General features: G+C 42.4%; 1 protein-coding gene across 3 annotated transcripts in view; it reads left to right on the top strand.

Annotated features, from left to right (window-relative positions):
* STARD13 (StAR related lipid transfer domain containing 13) overlaps positions 1 to 15,244 on the top strand; it is a 167,249-nt gene extending 152,005 nt beyond the window's left edge. For all 3 annotated transcript variants that reach the window (XM_058547993.1, XM_058547992.1, XM_058547990.1), the window contains 7 exons: positions 1,168 to 1,366; positions 6,118 to 6,328; positions 6,918 to 7,032; positions 7,898 to 8,119; positions 8,689 to 8,906; positions 11,864 to 12,040; positions 12,788 to 15,244. In XM_058547993.1, coding sequence (XP_058403976.1) covers positions 1,168 to 1,366; positions 6,118 to 6,328; positions 6,918 to 7,032; positions 7,898 to 8,119; positions 8,689 to 8,906; positions 11,864 to 12,040; positions 12,788 to 12,905 — 1,260 coding nt within the window. In that variant the 3' untranslated portion in view covers positions 12,906 to 15,244. The remainder of the gene's footprint in view (positions 1 to 1,167; positions 1,367 to 6,117; positions 6,329 to 6,917; positions 7,033 to 7,897; positions 8,120 to 8,688; positions 8,907 to 11,863; positions 12,041 to 12,787) is intronic.
* The last annotated feature ends 6,015 nt before the right edge of the window (positions 15,245 to 21,259 follow it).

The raw sequence follows: 21,259 nt of genomic DNA, 5'->3' as shown, positions 1-21,259 counted from the left end.
TTGCTCAGCTCTTTCTTTGGGTATAGGCAAGTCCAGAGTGTGGCGAGCCTCTAGAGGGTCTAGAGTGTGACCTGCCAGTCTTTGCAGGAATCTCCATTCTTGCAGGGCTCTGCTCCACCTCACTCATACCTATTAAGGGCCTTATTTCCTTGGTGCCTCGTTGCTCCTTTTATTTGTCAAGCAGAGGAGGAGTCTAGGCCCTATGGATGAAAAAGGCCTAAGAAGTCTTAAAGTGTGAAGAAAAGCCACTCAGGAATCATTCTCACTAGAGCCATAGCTTATGCACATAACAACTAACCAGGTAGAGTAGTAAACGCCAGATGTCATATGAGAAACATACCTGACAAGTGTTACAAGGATTCCAAAGAAGGAAAAGCAAATAGGACCCTCAAATCAAAACACATGCTTATAATTTTATTTTGTTTCATGAGCATATTCCCTATAAACCTCTCCCTCAAAGGGCACTGGATGTAGTTGCTTATCTGGGATCCACTAAACCTTCCATTGACAGAACTTTCTCAAAACCTCCATTAAAGTGTAAACACTAGAGGGCAGAAAATTTTGTCTGGTCTGCTCACTAATGACTTCTAGAAAATATAAGTATGCCTGATATGTAGTGGGTATTTAATCTCTGCTTGTTGAATACAGTCATGTGTCGCTTAACTGTGGGGATACGTCTTGAGAAGCGCGTCGTCAGGCGATTTTGTCATTGTGCGAACATCATAGAGTGTACTTACACAAACCTAGATGGTATAGCCTACCACACACCTAGGATTTATGGTACTAATCTTATGGGACCACGGTCATATATGTTGTCCATCATTGACCAAAACTTCGTTATGTAGCACATGACTGTAAATGAGTAAAATAATATCTACCATGTTATAAGACTTTACAGGTTACAAAGCACAGTCACATATATTTTCGCATTTAGTCTCCACAATAGCCCTGTGAGGTGGGGTATTATTCCTATTTTCATTTTATAGGAGAGGAAGTCAGTGTTCAGCTACTGCCCATGGTAGCTAAGCTATTTACTAGTTTGGATGCAATTTCTGCTCATCTAGTCCTGGTCCCACGCCTTCTCGTCACTCCCAAGGTGCTTGCCTTAGGAAGAAAATGTCTGGAGCAAGGGTGGCCTCGCTAACGCAGCCCTGTGGCTTGTTTCAGGTGGGTCTTTTTCGAAAATCAGGTGTGAAGTCTCGAATCCATGCCTTACGTCAAATGAACGAGAACTTCCCTGAGAACGTCAGCTATGAGGACCAATCCGCTTATGACGTGGCGGATATGGTGAAACAGTTCTTCCGGGACCTCCCTGAGCCTCTCTTCACCAACAAGCTCAGCGAGACCTTCCTCCACATCTATCAGTGTAAGTGGAAATAATGCAAATCCGTGTTCTCATATGCACCTATCTACTTAAGAAAAATTCTATAGATTGAGTTTTCATTATACAAGTAATACACGAATCCATAAAGATGTATGTAAAAGTTATCATTCTATGGTCCTCTCCAGAGGTAAACTTTGTTGGTGGTTTGATATGGAAATCTCCAGGCCATATTTTGTGCATTTGAAAATACCTTTTTGACATCAAAATTTTCCTTCTCAATAGGGTTTTGTGTAAGATCTAAAACTTTCAATGTACTTTTAATAAATTTAAAATGCAAAAGGGACACAGTAGAATTTATTTTGTGTATAGATGTTTTGAAAAGTAAGCATTTCCTTAGGATATGTGAAATTCAAGCCAAGTGTTAAAATGACTAGAAATAAAAGGCAAGTGTTTTTTAATAAAATGTATTTTAATTCGTGAAAAGTAAGCAAACCAAATCAAGGCTGAAGCTTAATTCAACTAATTTATATTTTCACTTGGAATTTTTTAAATGGTGTGAAATTGATAATTCTCAGCAAAGCCCCTATAATTAAAATTACCATTGAAAATAACAATTATTGACTAAAAAGCATAGCCTGCTAAAGGTAGTTGCAAAGGGAGATATTAGAAATGAACATGTGATTCTTTTCTAGATCCAATAATATTATGATTATAAATTATTTTGATGGCCCAAGTCCCAGTTCTTTAGAAATAAAAACTTTTGGCCTGTGGACTTTGAGTCTTCAGCAAAATATGCCTGATATGGACCTCAACATGGAATCGATCCAATTTGAAGAAGATTCCTGCTATAGAGAATTCTCTACTAATGTGTTTAAGGAGTCTACAATATTGCAAATTCAAAAGGGTTATAATAAGTACCACTTGTAGAGACAAGATAAAGCGGTGACCCACTAACTAAATATTATTTTGTCAAAGTGAATAGGTTAAGTTAAATTAATGATACATGTCGCCAGAGCCCAAACACAGGGAGTTCATGACGTTATTGCCATAAGAGATTGAAGCTGCATTTTTCAGTTAAGCCTCCCTGATGGTTTGGAAGTATCATGTATGAGTCTTTCCATTTAATCAATTCTTGGGTTAAGGTTGACGCTAGTCTAAGGTGACAGCCAGATTATTTCCAAGAGATAAATGCCTTTGGCCCTTTCTGAGACTCACCAGCAAGAAACCAGATCAAAGCAGGGTTGATTTTAGCAGAGCAAACATTTACTGAGTGCCGCGTACGTATAGGGCACCAAGCTGAGCACTGCAGAGCATATGGATGGGTAAGACTTACTCTCTGCTCTGAAAACAGAGAGAGACAAGGCATGTACATAAATAACTGCTATACAGCAAGATGGGAGAAATTCCGTAATAAGGTTACAAAGAAAAGCCAAGGAGGTTGATGTGAGGAATAAGGACTTGGTGGAGAACTGACAACTGAAGGTTGAGATACGTGAGGAACACATGTTGAGTGAAGCAAATAGCATGAATGTGTGTCAGGAGGTTACAGGGTATTCATCTGGCTTGCGTGAATGGTAACTGTACAACGCAGTACCAAATGACACTGAAAAATTAGACTGGATCCATACCAAGGAGGAGCATTGAATATTAGGGCAAAGAGTTTATACTTGATTCATTAAGCACTGGGGAACCCCTAGGTGTTGTTGAGGGGGTTACCAGTTACAATGCTCTCAGCTGTAAAGACAGAACCAAAATTCCAACAACAGTTGTTTAAACAATAAAGACATTGTATTAATTGCACATGACAGGAAATCTGAAATTAAATAATTCCAGAGCTGATTAATTCCGCAGCTCAGCCTCTCTTGATTATCCCCTTAAGGTCACAATGTGATTGCCACAACTTATAATTATCATGTCTTCCCAAAATCACATTCAAAGCCAAGAAAAGAGAGCAGAAGGACTTCTCCTTGGGCATATGTCTCTTTTCATCAGGAGATAAATTTACAGTAGCTCCTGACATTTGTCTTGGTAACTATAGGCCGAAATGGTTTACTTATTCTCCCCCAAATCAATCACTGGAAAGAGGAATGGGATTACCGTTTTCAGTTTAGGCCAACATGGTTATTCCCTGGGTCTGAGAGAAGGGCCTGTCTTCTCTGAGCACATTGCAACCCACACCTGAACAGAACATGTGTTTTCTTAGAGAGGAAGAAGGAGAGAGTAAGTATTGAGTAGACAGCCAAGCTTGTGCTACCTGGTGAATGTCCATCAGAACTGCTCTTCTGACCCAAGAATCTAGAAGTGGTGAACAAGAGGTATTGGACTGGACGAGAATGGAGGGTTAGGAAGCTAGCGTGTTAATTGAGGCACTGGATTACCTACAGTGACTTTCAGCAGTGAGACTAGCAACCCGACATTCCGTGGATAGACTCTAGAGTCAATTTCCAAACCACTACTGGGGAAGAGAGGGACAGTTCTTTCTCCCGTTCTCCAGAGCAGTTCTAATTTTAGCTGTGTTACTTCTTGGACTTGCATCAAATGATTAGTTAGAAAGTTGGATGGATAATAAAAATATTTGAAACCCACTGATCTACAGGAGGGAGAAGGATGGAGGAATCAAAGACAACCATATAGTTTTAAGGCTTAACAATGGGGACAATGAAGAAAGGAAGAGAGGAATGGGAACTGACTTGGGGGCAGGGAGGAGAGAGTGTTCAGGATGACCGGATGTTGAGTTTGAGGTGCTGAGAGCCATCCACATGATTGCAAATTACCAGCACTTAGGAATGCAGATCTAGAATAGTCTCCTCAGAGCCAAGAAAGAAGCAGGAACCACAGGAGTTTCATGTGTAACAGAAAAGTCAAGGAGCATAGGATCCAAAATGAATGCTGAATTTCGGGATTAATAGTTGGCCTTCACAAACATTCTTAGTAGAAAATAATGGAAAGAAGATATTTTCTGAGGGATAAAGGAACAAGTGAATGGAAGTTGAGACAACATGTAGCCATGACCAAAGACTCTTCAAAAATTTTGGCATGGAAGAGAAGGCTGGCCATCTAAAATTAAACAAGGTATATGCTAGACATCTTACCTAAACCAGTACATTTAAAAGCAGTTCAATGGCTCAAGCTGGATTTATAACACTTCAGTGACAAGCTTGAAGTCATTAGTAGTATCTGCTTCTACTTCAGCACAAGCAAGAAAAAAGAGAAAGGTTTTGCTATAATCTACACAAAATGGCCCTTCTCTACTAAACCTAGGTCTCTCTTGTGCTAGTACACAGTGATTGTGGTGGGAGTGGGTTTCAGAACACTGAATGCATGGTTAGGCTTTTCCAGAAATTTGGATTTGCTGGCCAGGAGCATGCCCAGCCCTGGGATGTCCAATGATGGAGGGGGCAGGAGAGCCACAACTGTCCTGGCTGTCCTGGACCTGGGCAGAAGGTCACACAGCAGCCCTTCTCAAGCAGCAGGCTCCAAATTTTTCTTTTCATGCATCCCTACTACTAGTAAATAACTGAGCATGTATATGTATTTGTTTTTTTAAAAAAATACATTGTGATATACTCTGATATAATATGCACGTTATAAAACATACCCAATCCATATTTTTAAAGCGTGAGAGGAAACATAAATACCATTGGAAACTAGTATTATTTTCTTCCCACACCTCAAGGATTGTCATGAGCACATTTCCCCACTCCTTCAGAGCACAGACACCCTACTGCACAGACCTTCTCTAGAACATGGTATTTTAAGAAGGTCAACAGTGTTAACCGAAGTGAGCTCCTGACACATCCGTCAGAGTGAGAAGAGGAAGGGCCGTGAGTCAGGCCTGAAGATCATTAATGCACACAACCAGGGGGCAGCAAAATGCAGCACCTGGCACCTATTTGCTGGGATTTTTCCTTTTCATTCACTTCATATTGTTGGGGCCAATTTCCTTGTAAGTTGGCATGACCAATGCCCACCACCAACACCACCACCCTGAAGGGGAGGGGCCATACATGCCCCTTAACCTTAGGGGGCCTGGTTCCTCTTCCCCAAGCACAGCCTCAGTTTCCATAACCCACAAGATTATGGAACATTGGGTGACACTGGGTCATCACATGAAATCAATAGCATGCTTCCTCTGAACCAAGCCCTGGGTGACTTGTAGGAAAAAGATGTGCCAGGCTGACCCTCGAGGAGCTGACCGTCTAGGAGTCAGTCCGGAGGGCCAGCCAGCTCGATCCCGCCACTCCTGGTTAATTGTGCCAAGCTGGCGTCACGGCCTGGCTGCTCCATTAGGGGTGGGGAAAAGCGAGGCTGCCGACCCCGAACGCAGCGGTTTCCAAACCATGTCCCACAGAGCCCTGGACGCCCTGAGAGGCGCTTCACAGGCTGTCTGGCGGGAGGGTGGGCACGAGGGAAGCCAGGTTGATGGAGGTCCAGACTATGGCCATCTTCAACCAGAACAGAAAAATGGTTTGAAAACAGATGAGCAGGTGGATTGCTCAGAGAGTATGAAAAGCCAGGATGGGGTTGTTCCTTGCCAAGTACTGCCTTGTTGTTAGGACTGCAGGTTCTGGAGTTAGACTGCTAAGGTTCCAATCCCAGGTCTGCAGCTCATCAGCAGTGAGGCCGAAGCAATAAATTACTTCTTCGGGCCATTAGCGGTCGTCATCTTTGTTGTTGATGATGATGATGTCTCTTAGTGTGCTCCCATCAGGACGGTGGAGCTTACTCACTCCCTGCCGCCTGGCTCCTTCTGCGGCTGTTCCTCTAATGACCTGGCACCCGCTTTTCCACAGACGTCCCCAAAGAGCAGCGGCTGCAGGCAGTGCAGGCCGCCATCCTGCTGCTGGCGGACGAAAGCAGGGAAGTCCTGCAGACACTGCTGTGCTTCCTGAACGACGTGGTCAATTTGGTGGAGGAGAACCAGATGACACCCATGAATCTGGCTGTGTGTCTGGCCCCCTCCCTCTTTCATCTTAATTTAGTGAAGAAAGAAAGCTCCCCCAGGTGGGTTTTTCTCAGCAACAGTGGTAATCCTAACTCAGGTATTCCCCACAATTCATTAAAAAAATTTCTCATGCTGTATTTCAACTTGAGGATTTGTCAGCACTTAATTACAATCAGAAAATGTTTTGAAGCAACTTAATTTGTGTGACTCAGATTCACAGAATTATCAAAGTAGCATTGAAGAATGTCTATTGTGATCCAGAAAGCCTGAGGAGTTTTGGTTTGTTTCGTGTGAGTGGGAAGGAGGAAAAAAGTACACGAAGTGGTGTTTTACAATCTTTAATTAAAAAAGGCTATATTTAAGGCTCAAGCATAGCAGCTTGCAGTGAAGTGGTTTCAAACTTTGGAAAAATAGATTAATTTCTCCCCCAATGGTTATTCCTGACCTTGTGTTTTTCCAAGGTTTTTCTTTATGAACTGTCAGGCTCTTAGCCTGACTCAGAATATCTAAGATGTGTGGTCATTGTTTTTATGAGGAAATGAGAAGGTCTGGGATCTGGGTATGAAGAGATAACAAAAGAGATGAGCTCTGTGTTGTGAAACGCTCTTGGGTTTGGGATCTGCTCAGGACTCTCCCCTTCGATTACAGAGTCATACAGAAGAAATATGCCACCGGGAAGCCAGATCAAAAGGACCTCAATGAGAATCTGGCTGCTGCTCAGGGGCTCGCCCACATGATCATGGAATGTGACAGACTTTTTGAGGTGAGCAAAGACTTGAACTGCCTTCCTTATGGCTCTTGGAATGAGATAAGACACTTGGAATGGTTGCTGCATTTGTGGCTTATATCTGTGTGTTCCTGAATTTACAATGACAATACACTCTATAGCTCTGGTCTCTACCTCCAAGAAATGTGAGGAGCTAGCTATACAGTTGTGGCTTTGACAGTTAAAGACACTTGGGGTTACCATGATGGTGGTTTTCATGAAAACAGTTATATCACCTTCAGATGCCAAGTTCAAAGCCAGCCAGCCAATTATGTTATAGTTGATTTTACCTCAGGACTTGATTAGGCTCAGCATCTGTGTGTGTGTGTGTGTCTGTGTGTGTGTGTGTGTGTGTGTGTGTGTTTGATATTAGCAATCCCTGACAGCTTATGAATATAGCCACAGATATGTTAAAGAAGTAAGTGAACTAGACCTCTGGCATACTCTTTTGTGGTACAATTGGCATTTGTAAATGGGACAAATGTGCTAAACAGGTAACGCTATTTCTAAGTCATATTTGATGTTTCCCTTACGTCTATGTGCTTTAAGTTTCCTGAGCCCACATTTTGCCAAACTGAATAAAAATACATTAAAAGGAAAATGGAAAGAATGAATGATAAGTCATTGCAATGTTTTAAATAATAAATATAGCCTCAGAAACATATATGTGTTTCCTGACTTTAGGAAGCCCCCACCCACCCCCAGCCTTGCCACTGACCTTAGAAAAACATCTCTTGCCCCGCAGCGCTCGGCTCATTGCCCATGCCGTGGTTTTTGGTGAAATTACTTTGCTTTCTCTGACTATTAGTCTCAGCATTTCTTCAGCTCAGTGTGTTGGTCTTTCCTCCATCCACTGGTTCAGGTCCCACATGAGATGGTAGCCCAGTCTCGTAACTCATATGTAGAGGCTGAGATCCATGCTCCAACTCTGGAAGACCTGGGGGCCCACCCGGAGGAGACCGGGGCAACTTTCCACACTTACCTGGAACATCTTGTCCAGGGCCTCCAGAAGGAAGCAAAGGAGAAGTTCAAAGGATGGGTCACGTGTTCCAGCACAGACAATACAGATCTTGCTTTCAAAAAGGTAATCTCATGGGTTGGAAAAAATTACCCCCAAAGAGCCACGTGTAACAACTAGGGATTTGTTTTACTTTTAAAATGGCCACTCTGTCCATGGGGCTTGGCAGGCACATGAACAGGTCCAAGACCCTCTCTAGAGACTGCCAGGCAACCCTGTTGCACATAATCAGAGTGCAGACTGTGGAGCCAGACTGCTGGATCCCAATCCTGTCTCTGTCCTTTAGCTGTGTGACATTGTGCAAGTCACACCCCAGTCTGTGCCTCCGTTTTGTCATTTGCATAATAGACATAATAATAGTAGCACTGTCAGAGGAAGGCTATTTAAAAATCATATGGCTTAGAACAGTGCCTGGCACACAGTAAGTACTGAGTGTGTTGGTGGCTATTATTTTTATTATCATTATTATTACTTTTAAGCTTAAGGGTTAACATTTAAAAATTTTAAACCTGAGGTATGCAGAATCACTCTTTCAAGTCACATAATCGGTGATTTTTTTGAACATTCAGTGAAGTATGGTAGGTTTTTGTGGGAACCAGTTGACCTCTTCAGCCTTTGATGATGTCTTTCCCAAGGTGGGAGACGGGAATCCGCTGAAACTGTGGAAGGCTTCAGTGGAGGTGGAAGCGCCCCCCTCCGTGGTCTTGAATCGTGTGCTGAGAGAGCGCCACCTGTGGGATGAGGATTTTGTGCAGTGGAAGGTGGTGGACACTCTGGACAAGCAAACAGAAATCTATCAGTACGTGTTGAACAGCATGGCCCCCCATCCTTCCAGAGACTTCGTGGTTCTCAGGTAAGCCTGACTCTGGGGTTTAAGATATTCTGTTCCAAAAGCAGATTAAGAGCTGCAGATTTAAATATTTCACAGAGTTCTACCACCTAAATTCAGCCTCCACTGGGAACACTAAGCCAGCCCTCATTTCCCTCAGTGAAAACCAACTTTGCTATATTTATGCCAGACTTCCTGCTTCTTTCCCCCAATTTACAGCTCCGCCGGGCTCTCTTATGGCCCTTTCATTATGAAGCATATGGTTTATTAGGCCATAAATATTGTTCATTTCCTCAGAACAGAGTCCCAAGAATAGCTGCTGTTTGTCCAGTTGTACTTTCTGCCAAATTATGCAAATTGACTGTAACTGGCTTTTCTCCTGATTTTGCCTTTCTCTCCTCTGGAAAAGCAAGTCTTCAGTTTGTGTAACTCTTAAGACCGGAGTGTGTGTAACTTCAAAATTCATCTGTATAACTTCAGATGTCCATAACTCATTACCATGCACGGAAACCTTGGCACAGCCCTGAAGGTCCAACTGTGCTGAGACACTTGGATATCCAGTAAGATTTCAGGGCCTGACAAGGCTAGTGAGTCTCATGTCTGTTGTTGAAGTATTGCTTCTGGTAGATTTATGGGTTGAGTTCCAGACCCCTGCTCTCTGGGTTTGGAATGGGATGCTCAACCAATGATAGCAAGTTTGCACGGGAGAGCTGTGCACATGGGCTGGTGAGTCAGTATTGAATCAGAAAGAACAGGGATTGAGGATACTAACAAACCCAAATAAAATATAATTAAATCAATATATCCTTTTTTATTGATAACTGATGGCAAACACTGTCTCTTCTCATAGATAAGCAGTGTAAAAGGAATCCCTAGTGAAATTCCCAAATGTATATTTAAAAGAGTTTCTTTATGAAACTAATCTTGATGGCAAACTAAAGGTTACTTTTCACATGGGCTATTTATGCCCTTGGAATTGGTCCTTGGGACCTTGAATTTTAAATGTATGTGTTTATCTTAGCAACCTTGGGATCCTGGTGGAGAATGTGGGCAGTTATAAGATGGCTTATTACCACAGTTATTGGGACATTAGTCATCTCGTCATCTCACACTTTCACTCTTGCAAGCGGAAAATGGAATAGTTCTTCTAGGATGGCAGCCGTGGGGCTGGAGCCATGGCATAGCCTGCCTCATCCCTCTCCTTAGAGGAGGCTGAGGGCTGGAGTCCATGCATGGAACCTCCCTCCTTCCATCCAGCCAGCAATCTCAGCAGCCTGCTATTTCTTAGTATATGATTCCATCACTGCCTTGTACCAGGCACCATTGGAGGCTCTGGGGATCCTGCAGTAGACACGATAGACTACAGTCCTGCTCTCTTGGGGTTTATATTTTATTAGGGAGAAAGAGTCAATAAATAATAAGTAAGGGGGATAGGGTTTCTTACCTAGGGGGATAAGTAAGGCAGGGGGATAGTAAGGGATGGATTTCAAATATAGTAGTCAGAGCAGAGTCTCGCTGCATTGATATTTGATCCAAGACTTGAAGGAGAAGGTGGGTGAACTGTGAGGCTCTGAGAGAGAAGAACTCGGCACTCAAGAGGATTAAGGATGAACTAGACACGGTTCCCACAACAGGAATTCCTTATGGTTATGACACAAGAATGTAGAAAGTGACAAGTATGGTGAGGAAGTCACAGGCTGAGATACTCCCTGTCTTCAGAGCATCTCCTCGTCTAGGCTAGCACATATGTGGCTGGTCTCCTTTCAGGATGACCACGTTTGCTTCTCACTTTATCCCGTCCTCTAGTTCCTCAGGAGCTTCCGGTGATAGTTACTGAAGCTTTTTCCATTTTAGCCCCACAAATCTGTACAACTTTCAGTCCTTATTATTAATCACCTCATCATACATGAAAAGAGAATGATCATACTTGTGGAGAAGTTGCGAAGTATTTGTGTAGGGCTTGCTTATTCCCAAGTTCTTGTCAGCATGTGTAATAGTTTCTCTTTCTGGTGTGCTAGGGCAGGACAAGGCTATAGATGAGATGACTAAGCAAGGGAATCAGATTTGTGATGTAAATAACTGGGATATAATAATAAAACCTATATCCTATGGTAGAAATGTTACACGATGCTCTCATGGTTCCTGACTTCCATCTACAGCCTTTTTCCAAGTGGTAGCCCCCTCTATGCTTGCATGCTCCAATAACAGGACACTCACTACCTCCTTATATAGCCCATTCCATTTTTGGAGAGTGTACCTTGTGAGACAGCTCTTCTCAATACTGAACTGAAAGGTGCCTTCATGTCTCTCCCTTTTTGAGTCAAATCAACTGAATTTATTTCTTCTCCCACGCAAGAGTCACTCTGGTATTTGAGGACAATTAGCAGTCCACATGTGTCTAGTTTACTTCAAGCTAAGCATCATCAGTTCATTGATCCTTTAAGCATCACCTCCTCCAGGAAGCCTCCCCCTGTCTGCCTCCCCTTCCCTTCCACATGATCCCAGAGCACTCCGTGCATAGCCATATCACTGCACTTACCATGGTTTTTAGAGTTCTCTTTGTATGTCTGTTTCTCATCCTGGGCTGTATATCTTTGTGTCTTTGGTGGCTTCTCAGTGCCTGCTACATCCGTATGCTCAATAGATGTTTGCTAAATGAATTGAATGAGTGAGTCCTAATTCCAAAAGTCTAAGACCAGCCCTTCAATAATGGGCAGGAGCCTCTACAGCCTCAGTTTGGTGTTCCAAAGGCAGATCTGAAAGCTGCAAGGCCATTTCTGGCCTCTGGGTCTGAGGGCTGAGACCTTTGCTTTGAACTGCCCTGTATAAACTGTACACACGCTTATGGAAACCATTAGCTTAATCCAAGTAACTAGGCTGGGAATTTGAGCAGGAAAATGTAAGTGTAAACCTCAGTGCTGTGTTCAGGTTTTTCTTTCTCTCTTAGCCATAATTCTGATGAGTGGGTTGTTTTGCTACAGAACCTGGAAAACTGATTTGCCCAAAGGAATGTGTACCCTGGTGTCCCTCTCTGTGGAGCATGAGGAAGCCCAGCTCATGGGCGGCGTGCGAGCCATGATGATGGATTCTCAGTACTTAATAGAACCTTGTGGCTCCGGAAAGTCGAGACTGACCCACATCTGCAGGATTGACCTGAAGTAAGTATGAACCCTGAGGATGGTGGGCGCCATCTTGGAGTCTCAGTCCCAGTGGCACATTCGTCAGGGCCCTGTTTTGTCATCCTGGTTTCTTATTTCACTGTATTTTTTTCCTCATTGCCATTAACGTGCTTTCATAGATGATTGCTTATGCCACCCTCTCTCTCCTTTCCTCTTCCTCACCTTCCCTAAAATTCTGACCTTCTCCAGCAGCTCTTGGCTCTCCTTAATTTTCAGTTTTGTCCCCACTTGTATTTCTGTGCTTTTCGCCTGGAGCAGCCACAAGTGCTAGAGCCTGGCGCATAGTAGGTGCTCAGTAAATGCGGGTCCCCCACTTGTGTTTCTTTTGGGTGTCCCTTTTTGCTGCTCGCTTCAGTTGCCCTCCTTTGAGAAGAAACTAATTCAAATCTACCCCCTTCAAGGCATTCATGATGCTGAACCAAGTTCTTGGTCTGGGTAGATACAAACTGAGTTTTCTTAGTAAATTCTAGAGTTAAGTCTGAATCTTTCCTGAGAAGATAGTATCATTTCAAAGCACCCAAAGAATACTGAAAAGATAGACTGAATGCTTGGCCAGAAAGGCATTTTCAAGGCAGCTCGTGACAGAATGAGGCTCTCAGAGGCAGCCCCGAGTTGTACGCAAGTGTACTGACAGTCAGGGCACAAGGACAGCCCTGTCCACCACCACAAATTGTTGTGATTTCAGAAAAGACTTTCCCACTTCCTTTCTGATTTTTGTCCCCACAGAGGTCACTCCCCAGAATGGTACAATAAAGCCTTCGGACATCTGTGTGCAGCGGAAGTTGCCAGGATTAGAAACTCTTTTCAGCCCCTCATTGCTGAAGGTCCAGAAACTAAAATCTGAGTTTTCCCCAGTGTGACATCAAACTCAGGGAGGAGGAAGCGAAAGCAAACACTTGTGGGAGAGAGTGTGCTCGTGAGAAAGCAAGAGAGAGAGAGAAACTGATTGACATGGCTAACTTTTAAAAATGGAAACACTGATAAGTCGGAATGTTGAATTTCTGAGAACTTTCCCAGCCTTCCTGGAGATGGCTATATCCCTACTAATATAATATTTTTAAAAATCAGAACATTTATCTATATTACTTAAAATTAAATGGATTATTCCTTATGCATTGCCTAATTTGCTATTTAAAGGCTTCTAAGAAGCATATTCTGAACTGTAAATAAATGTATGTATAGCATATGTACATATGTGTGTATATCTCTATCTTTACTGTATATATGTAAAATATCAATTTTATATATAATTGCATCTTTTGAAAAGGAAGGCATCTGACTCAGTGAGTCCCTTTCTCACGTGGTTCTTTCCAAGTTGCTCTGGGTTCCATCTCCCCACTGTCCAGTAAGCTAAGCAGAATCTGCTGCTAACACCCAGGTGTGAAAATGTGTGGTCAGCCCATCTGCCCTGATGTTTAACCAAAGATTAGCTAACCAAAGGAAAATAGCGTTAAAAAGTTCTTCTGTGTCCTCTGTTTGTGTTCTTCAAAAACTGAGAGTGGAGTGTTGGATAAAGCGAGGAAAAGAATATTTACTCCTCTTTAAAGCAAATAAATGGGTGAGAAGTCATTACCAAATTTGGGGCTAGATGTCCAGTTGCCACTGGGCCCGGCCAGATGCAGTTTCAGTGAAGTGTCAGATGCGATGGACCACTGGAGTCAGCGTGAGTGACTGAAACAGAACCTCTATTTCCCTGCCGATTAGAGCTGAATATAATAGCCTTTGCCTATTCACAGCCAAAGGGAGCCTGTGCGTTTTATGAAGTTTTCATAGATACATTTCACAATGTTCTTAAATGTCATTCTATTTGACCAGTGGCCTTTTTTGGTCACAGTTAATTGGCATTTTCTTACCAATGTATTGCACTGAATTTAACTCTGGACACCAGACAAAGGGAGATGATGGTCATTCAAGAGTCCCGGACCATTACAGCTTCAGGGAATTCTTATTTTGCTACATATGATGCTCTTAAGATATGATTCATTAAAGTTTTGCAATCTGAAACACAGGGTTTTAAGCTAACATAAGACCAAAACTATGTTCTTTAATTAGTTTTAGAAAATATAAACAGGTTTGTTGTGTCCATATTTCTTCCTTAGCCAGTCAAGCTACCTATGCCTTTGACTCAACCTTATTTATTATTGTATAGACTAAGCAAATTGACTCTTCTTAACCAATTGCTAATGGATTTAAGTTGTTTTTTATTATAATTCAACAACTGTAGAGAGGAAGAGAGAAATAATTTATTGTGTTTGGTTTCAGGGAGAAAGATTTTCTTTGGTAATCCATGAGAGACTGGTATCATAATTTAGCAACTCGTTTTGGAGGAAAAAAAGAAAAATTTAAATGTGTTTTCCTTTGTTTTTGTATTGTATGCATTTATATAATGTTTTCTCTTATCAGCATTGTGCAATTCTTGTTTTGAGAGGAATAAAAATGCTATATGTGAGTTCTGTATGGTGCAAGGAAAATCATACTGTTTGAATTACGACCTAGGAATTTTTCATTTTCTGGTCTACCTAAGAAGGTGGCAGCAAACCATAATTTTCCATTTGGGCAGTGCTCTGTGAGCAAAACAAATTCACTTCTGCCATATATCTTAAATTTCACCGTACATGCTGGGTTACTTTAATATGCATAGTGAAGTTTAATCTAGTTGAACACTGGTCCTCCTCCAGGGACCCTATGTGTTTGGAAAATTAGACAGGCACCCAAGGATGGATGGTGTTGTATCACCAAATTTAGCGTGCACATGAATCACCTGGAGATCTTGTTCAAATGCAGACCCTGATTCATGCAGGCTGAGTGGGCTTTGGGGATGCCCGCACTGCTGGCCCAGGGACTGCACTCTGAAAAGCCAGGACCTACAGGATACTTAGAATAAAAACAAATACAATTGTATTTCTGACTCCTCTTCTCTTCACATTACCTGACTTTTTTATTTTTATGCATGTGCTAATCACATCGCTGCTGCATAACAACACAGTGCATCTAAAAAAAAAGAAGAAAGAGGAAAAAGATGCATCAAGCTTGTTTGTCAAATACCACAGTATTTTATTCATTGTTATCTTGCCAATGGAAATAAAATATGATATTGCATTTAAATATTATATTTATACCTCATGTATATTTTTACCTCGATTGTTGGTATCAATCATCAATTGTAAAGAAATAATTGCCGAGACAAATAAATTTATATACATTAAATATTTCCTATTTTCTATAAAATATATGTTGCTTTTCATGCTTCATCCTGTAAATGGAAAACCTGCTTCATGAGGAAGATTTCTCTCTAAGATAGCTTCCCATGTGCTTGACTCCTCCGTACTGTAGTCAGTGTCTCTCCCAGATATAAGGATGCTAGTATCAACAGACATTCACTGAGTCTGAGTACCTTAACCTGTGTCTAAGGCATTAAAGTGATGGGTAGGGATTTTTTTATTCTTCATATTTTTCTTAAATCTAGAAGTTATAAAAACAGATTGGAGTATTTTTATAGAAGATTCAGTGAACTCTGTGTATGAAATTTCATTTTCATTGAGTAGACAAGAAATTGAGACTTGATGAAGTGATGTATGGCTGCACCACTAGACCATGAAGAGTAGCCACATCTGACTCTGAGCCTCTTGCCTTCATTGTACTTGTTCTGTGCTTTACTTCTAAAAGATAACAAAGGTAGCTCCTAGTTAGACAAGCAGGAGCTCCCAAATATTCTCAGTTACAGGCTGTAAAAGCCACAGCAGCCCAAAAAACCATACGCCCCCATAAAAATTATCCAAACTCTGCTCTTGGCTCATCTCCCTTATACCTTCTCTCGTTACTGGCAAGTTTTGCTTTCATAGGCAAAGGAGGAATTTTAATTGCCTCTTTTCCCCTTCTATATGAAAGAGGAGAACATGGTGGTCGTTCCAGCCGGTGCAGGCTGCAAGTGTTGTCCTGGGACCCTGGATCATATGAATTCAAACTTGATTCTGAGCATACTTCATGAAATTCTTGGGTATGAAACTGTTCTATTTCTGTCTTATATTGGCCACAGAAAAACTGGTTGTATGACTTCTCAGGAAGAAAATGAAGGGATAAAATAGACCACAGCCAAGTGGAATGTCACACACTGACATAAAAGCAAAATCATTATGTGCTGACTGCACAAGGAGCAAAGAAATCAATACCTGAAGTGACAGCATTGTGATGTTGCAAAGCCACGAAGTTTGAATGTGCAACTTTTGACATGACTTAGGCAGACTCCATCCTTTGTCGATTGCTTTAAAGACAGTGTTTACTTCCATTGTAACAATCCCACCCAACAGGCCACCTAGATGACTCCTCACCCACATCCTCCTTGTGCAGAGCTGAGGCTCAAAATCCCAAGTAACACTATTCCTCTGAAGCAAGATTTCCTGCGTACGACATTTGTTCCTGCACGTCGAATAGGAGTGGAATACTTGGCAAGCAGAGGTGCTGATATGAAGTAGACATGATGTGGAGCAGAAGCAGTGATATACAGTCTGTTCTAATTATTCGAGGTAGTTCTGTTCTATAAAGTTGCCATGAATGCTGAATTAGCAAACACTGAACTCCTAGCAGAGTGGAATTAGCTTCTTATGAGACTCTGGTCACAATGTTTTTGTCAACCCATCAGTGTATGACCTTGTTTTTTGGTGTTTCTATTCAAAGATACCTTACTTACAGGCTTCTCACAAATAATTGATTATCTGCAGTATTTCTCTATAATAGAACACGGGTCAAGAGGGCTTAATGTTTTCCTGACCCTGTGTAATGTGACTGTAATTTCTTTTGCTTTCAGCCTCAAAATAATGCTTTTTTTAATTACACTTTTTTATGGATCATGATCTCATAAATCCACAAACGTAGCCACTTGCCATCTCTCCCATAGCTTCATCATGCCCTATCAGTGTTACTCTCATTTTCCAGAGCAGCCCCACTTACAGATCAGTGAATTTCTTCTTCCTTTTTGTGGATGTACCATATAGTCAATTCATTAACGTTGAACTCACAGCCAACAGCGCTAAAACTCACGCCTGAAGGAAGCTTATCTAACACACATATTTTCTCTGTAAGGCATATCCCAGCCTTCTCGTGCTCAGGAACACTGGAGAGCACTTCAGCAATACACCTGGGGGCAATTTTAAACAGCAAAATCACCAACAAAAAGCACAAAAATGGGAAAAACATGATACTAAATAGATCATGAAAAGGATCCTTGTTTCCAGTAGGAGAGCCGAAACCGGAAGACAGCGCATCACGTTGCTCGATCTCAGCTGGGAATGAGCATGAACATCGGTGACTCCAATTTTGCGCCACTCTGTGCGTATCCAAAAATGACCAGGAAAGCAGAGTGCATATTGATTTGGGGATTACAAACAAATTTTAGTGAGTAGGCAGATTTACAAATACAGAATCGGCAAATAATTAGGATGGATGTATATACAATACCCAGTAGTTTGTTGCTAGTGCCCTGGGGTCTACTCCGACTCCTAGTGACCCTGTGTACAGCAGAGCAGAAGCCTGCCTGGTCTTTCTGTGCCATCCTCTCACTGTCCAGCACCATATCAGACAATGCTCTGCTGCTATTCATAGGGTTTTCATGGCCAATTTTTCTGGAAGTGGGTGGCCAGGTCCTTCCTCCTAGTCTGTCTTAGTCTGGAAGCTCTGCTGAAACCTGTCTACCTTGGGTGACCCTGCTGGTATTTGAAATACTGGTGGCATAGCCTTCAGCATCACAACAACACGCAGCTACCAGAGTATGACAACAGACTAGTGGTGTGGTTCTCTGACTGGGAAAGGAACCTGGGCCATGGCAATAAGAGCACTGAATCTTAACCACTAGACCACCAACCCAGTGGTAGGTTACTGTAAAGTCTGTGAAGCCCAGAGGCAGCGGTGACCCCCAGGGATGTCAGAGCAGTGGTAGAGATCAGCACATGGAAAACCCACAGTGTCAAAGGAAAGGATGGGCTTGGGCAGCAGAGGGAAGTTGGGTATGGTTAAAGCAGAGGGTCAGAGGGCACAAGGGGTAAGAGTGAGTGGGGCAGGAGAGAAAGCTGGAGGGTCACAAGCCAGGAATCTTTAAGCTTTAGCAAGGACTTTGAATCTTATCTAGTGAGCAAATCAGAGCCAAAAAGCAGAGAAGTGAAATCATATTTGTTTTGGGGGCAGTGACTTAAAATGGGCTAAAACAGAATTGGCATATTACTGGGCCCACACATGCAGCAGCAGTTGTGTGCAGTTACACGCATCTTTGCCAGTGTTCCTCTCCCCTTTGGTTTCTACATAGACAGAAATAAATAAAATGATTGATAGCACTAGTCTTCCTGAGCTGATACTAATCCGTGGTAACCTGTACCTTTCCTTTCATTCCAGAACATATTGCTTTCCCCTATTCCCTGTTTGATATGGAATATTTATGTAAATTTAGTATCCATCTGATCAACCTCAGAGAAGATGATTTCAAACCAAAATAACAGCTTTAAAGCCCAGACCAGGGAGCTCTAGATCAATCTCGTGCTATATGATCCAAATATGCCAAGAGCCAGTAAGACGGAGTGAGATCTCCAAGGACACACTCCAAATCAGCAGGAGAGGCTGGACTCGCAGCTCGCTTCTCCCTCCCTCTCTCATTGTAATGCAGATTGCTTGTCACAGGAGGTAGGCTGGCCCTGGTCATGAGAGAGCTCTGAACCTGGACCACTTGCTCACTGAGAGAAGGCGTCTTTAAGTTGTATAAGCTAGGCTTGAGCTGTCACTTGCCTCCTCCCACAACTCCAGCATGGCCAAGTCGTGGAACTAAGACCCCTTCCTCCAGCCAGACTGGAGTCTGTCCTTTTCTGAATAGCTCAGGAACCCTTGGGCGAAGGAGATGCTTCAGGATGGTGACAGCTGTTAGAATGACTAGCGGCTCAACTGAGGGTGGATTGGGGCAATGAAGGGCAGAGTGATGGTGGGGAATCCAATTGCAAAGCTGTTGTAACAGTCCAGGTAGAAGATATTTGTGGAGAGTACCAAAATTATGTAAAGGGATAAAGATCACTACAATGGCAATCATATTAAAATATATAAATGTATCAAAGTAACACACCCTACACCTTAAATTTACACAATGTTATATATCAAACATATTCAGTAAAAAGAGATACTGGAAAATATTTGTGGGGAAAGAAGTGGAGAGTTTTAAAGATATTTCTGAGCCAGAATTAATAAGATTAGTGTATTAAATGGTTGTGGAAGGGTGAGGAAATGGAATTAGCTTGAAATGACTGGGTTTTCTAGCTTGGGAAAACTTAAAATTTCTGTGCAGTGAGTTCTTTAACTGACGTAGGGAAAAGAAAGAAGAAAAGCAGATATCAGATGGGCAGCAGGTCAGGGAGGGAACCATGCAGGAAAGGGAGATCAATTAACTCTGATCAGGTAGTGCTTGCAACGGCTCTGAACTATCCGGGTAGAGATGCTCAGCATCCAGTTGGACATACAGGTCTGAAACTCAAGAGTTACCAGTGCTCAAAGCTAGAGGTATGTCTCTTAGTTCACTTCAATCGTGTTGTTCCTGCCTTTCCTGACCATATACTTAATAGTACAGTGATACCAAACCATGGTGTCACATCTCTGTGACTTTGCATTGACCTTCTCCCCATCTTGTTGGTCGTGTGATAGCCTGTTTATTCCTCAAAACCCTATTTGGGTATTATTTCCTCCCTGGACTTTCCTGACCATCCCTCTCAAATCCACCTGTTTCTTTACATATTTGTCTTATTGCATGAATTGCATCTCAGTTATTTGGCAATAAGTCTAACTATCCCACTAGACTATAAGCTCTTGAGGGCACAGACCAGGTCTTACTTAGCTTTGAAACTCCATCTCATAGGGCACTTTTGCTACATCATTCTATAAGTATTTGTTAAAATGAACTGGCACATGAAAACTGGGCATAAAGATGATAAAAGCCATAGAAATGGAAGCCATAATCGAGGGACACTGTGTAGAGTATTCCACAGCTAATGGAATAACTTACATTTTGTGTTTTGACTACTTCAACTCTCCATTAGTACAAAGAACAAAGAATTAGCTTGTCTTCCAAGGAGTTAAATGTGACTGTTTCTGAAATTAGCAAATGCTGAACATCTGCTTACAGCAAATAGGACAGTTTGATTAGTTCATTCTTTCAGCAAATATGTTCAGAGAACTTATTATGTGCCAGATACTGTTCTAGGTTTTCAGTAAGTAAGATAATAATAAAGTCAGTGAATAAAACAGACAAAAATCCCTGTCCTCAGGGAGCTTATGGTCTAGTGGAAAAAACAGCCAAGAAAGAAGATAAATAATTGACTGGTAAGCTCTACAGAGAAAAATGAAAACCGAGGAAGGAGATAGATTAGATAGTCAGGAGAAAGCTCACTGAGAGCCTGGAGTGGAAGACTATCCAAAACAACACCCTGTCTGAGTATTTTTCCCTCCAGCTCCATTGGAGTTGCTAAAATTACACGGGTGGGAATGATCAATTAATCAATTTGCTGGGAGCTAGTCCCTGTGATGAACAGGAAGTAAAGCAACACCAGGCAAATGAATCCTCTGAGAACTACACTTGCCAATGCGTGGTGGCTACATCTTCTGAGCCAGTCAGAAAGCAGGGCTAGCAAATGATGCACAGATGTTAGAAACTTGACGTCCTCATCACACCCCACACACCACCCCTGCTGACAATGACCCTAATCAACTCGCTGTTGGGCTTCACACATCTCCCTTCTGTTCTCGTCACACTGACAATCGGGGATGCTTGGGGAGGAAAGACCCGGTTCTCCCCTTGATACCTCCTTATGGAGCTGGTCCAAGTTCTTCCCTAAATCCCCACAGTGCACCTGAGACCAGGCTGTCACTTGTAAGAAGGCTCAGCCACTACAGTGAGGAGAAGAGAAGTACAAAGTAGGGTGTCACCTAAAGCTGTGACTGCAAGTAGCTCCTCTTCCAGCCCATTGACCCAAACCTGACCTCAGAGGCTCTCATCTCTCCAGCTTGTCCCTGCCTAGCCCCTGCCAGCTCAGCCTCCTCTCTGGAAATGAGTGAACATCTTCGCCTGCAGGGAAGGGCCTGATGGACCCCAAGCCTGATACCAGCTCAAGACAAGGTTGATATAAAGGAAGCCATATTGTAGAAAAGAAAAACTCTATTGTAACTTTGAATGACCTC

The sequence above is a fragment of the Diceros bicornis genome, chromosome 9 (genome assembly GCF_020826845.1).
Source record: "Diceros bicornis minor isolate mBicDic1 chromosome 9, mDicBic1.mat.cur, whole genome shotgun sequence".
Classification (NCBI taxonomy): Eukaryota; Metazoa; Chordata; class Mammalia; order Perissodactyla; family Rhinocerotidae; genus Diceros; species Diceros bicornis.
The sequence above is the reverse complement of the archived record's forward strand: the minus strand, read 5'-3'. Positions and strand labels throughout refer to the sequence as shown.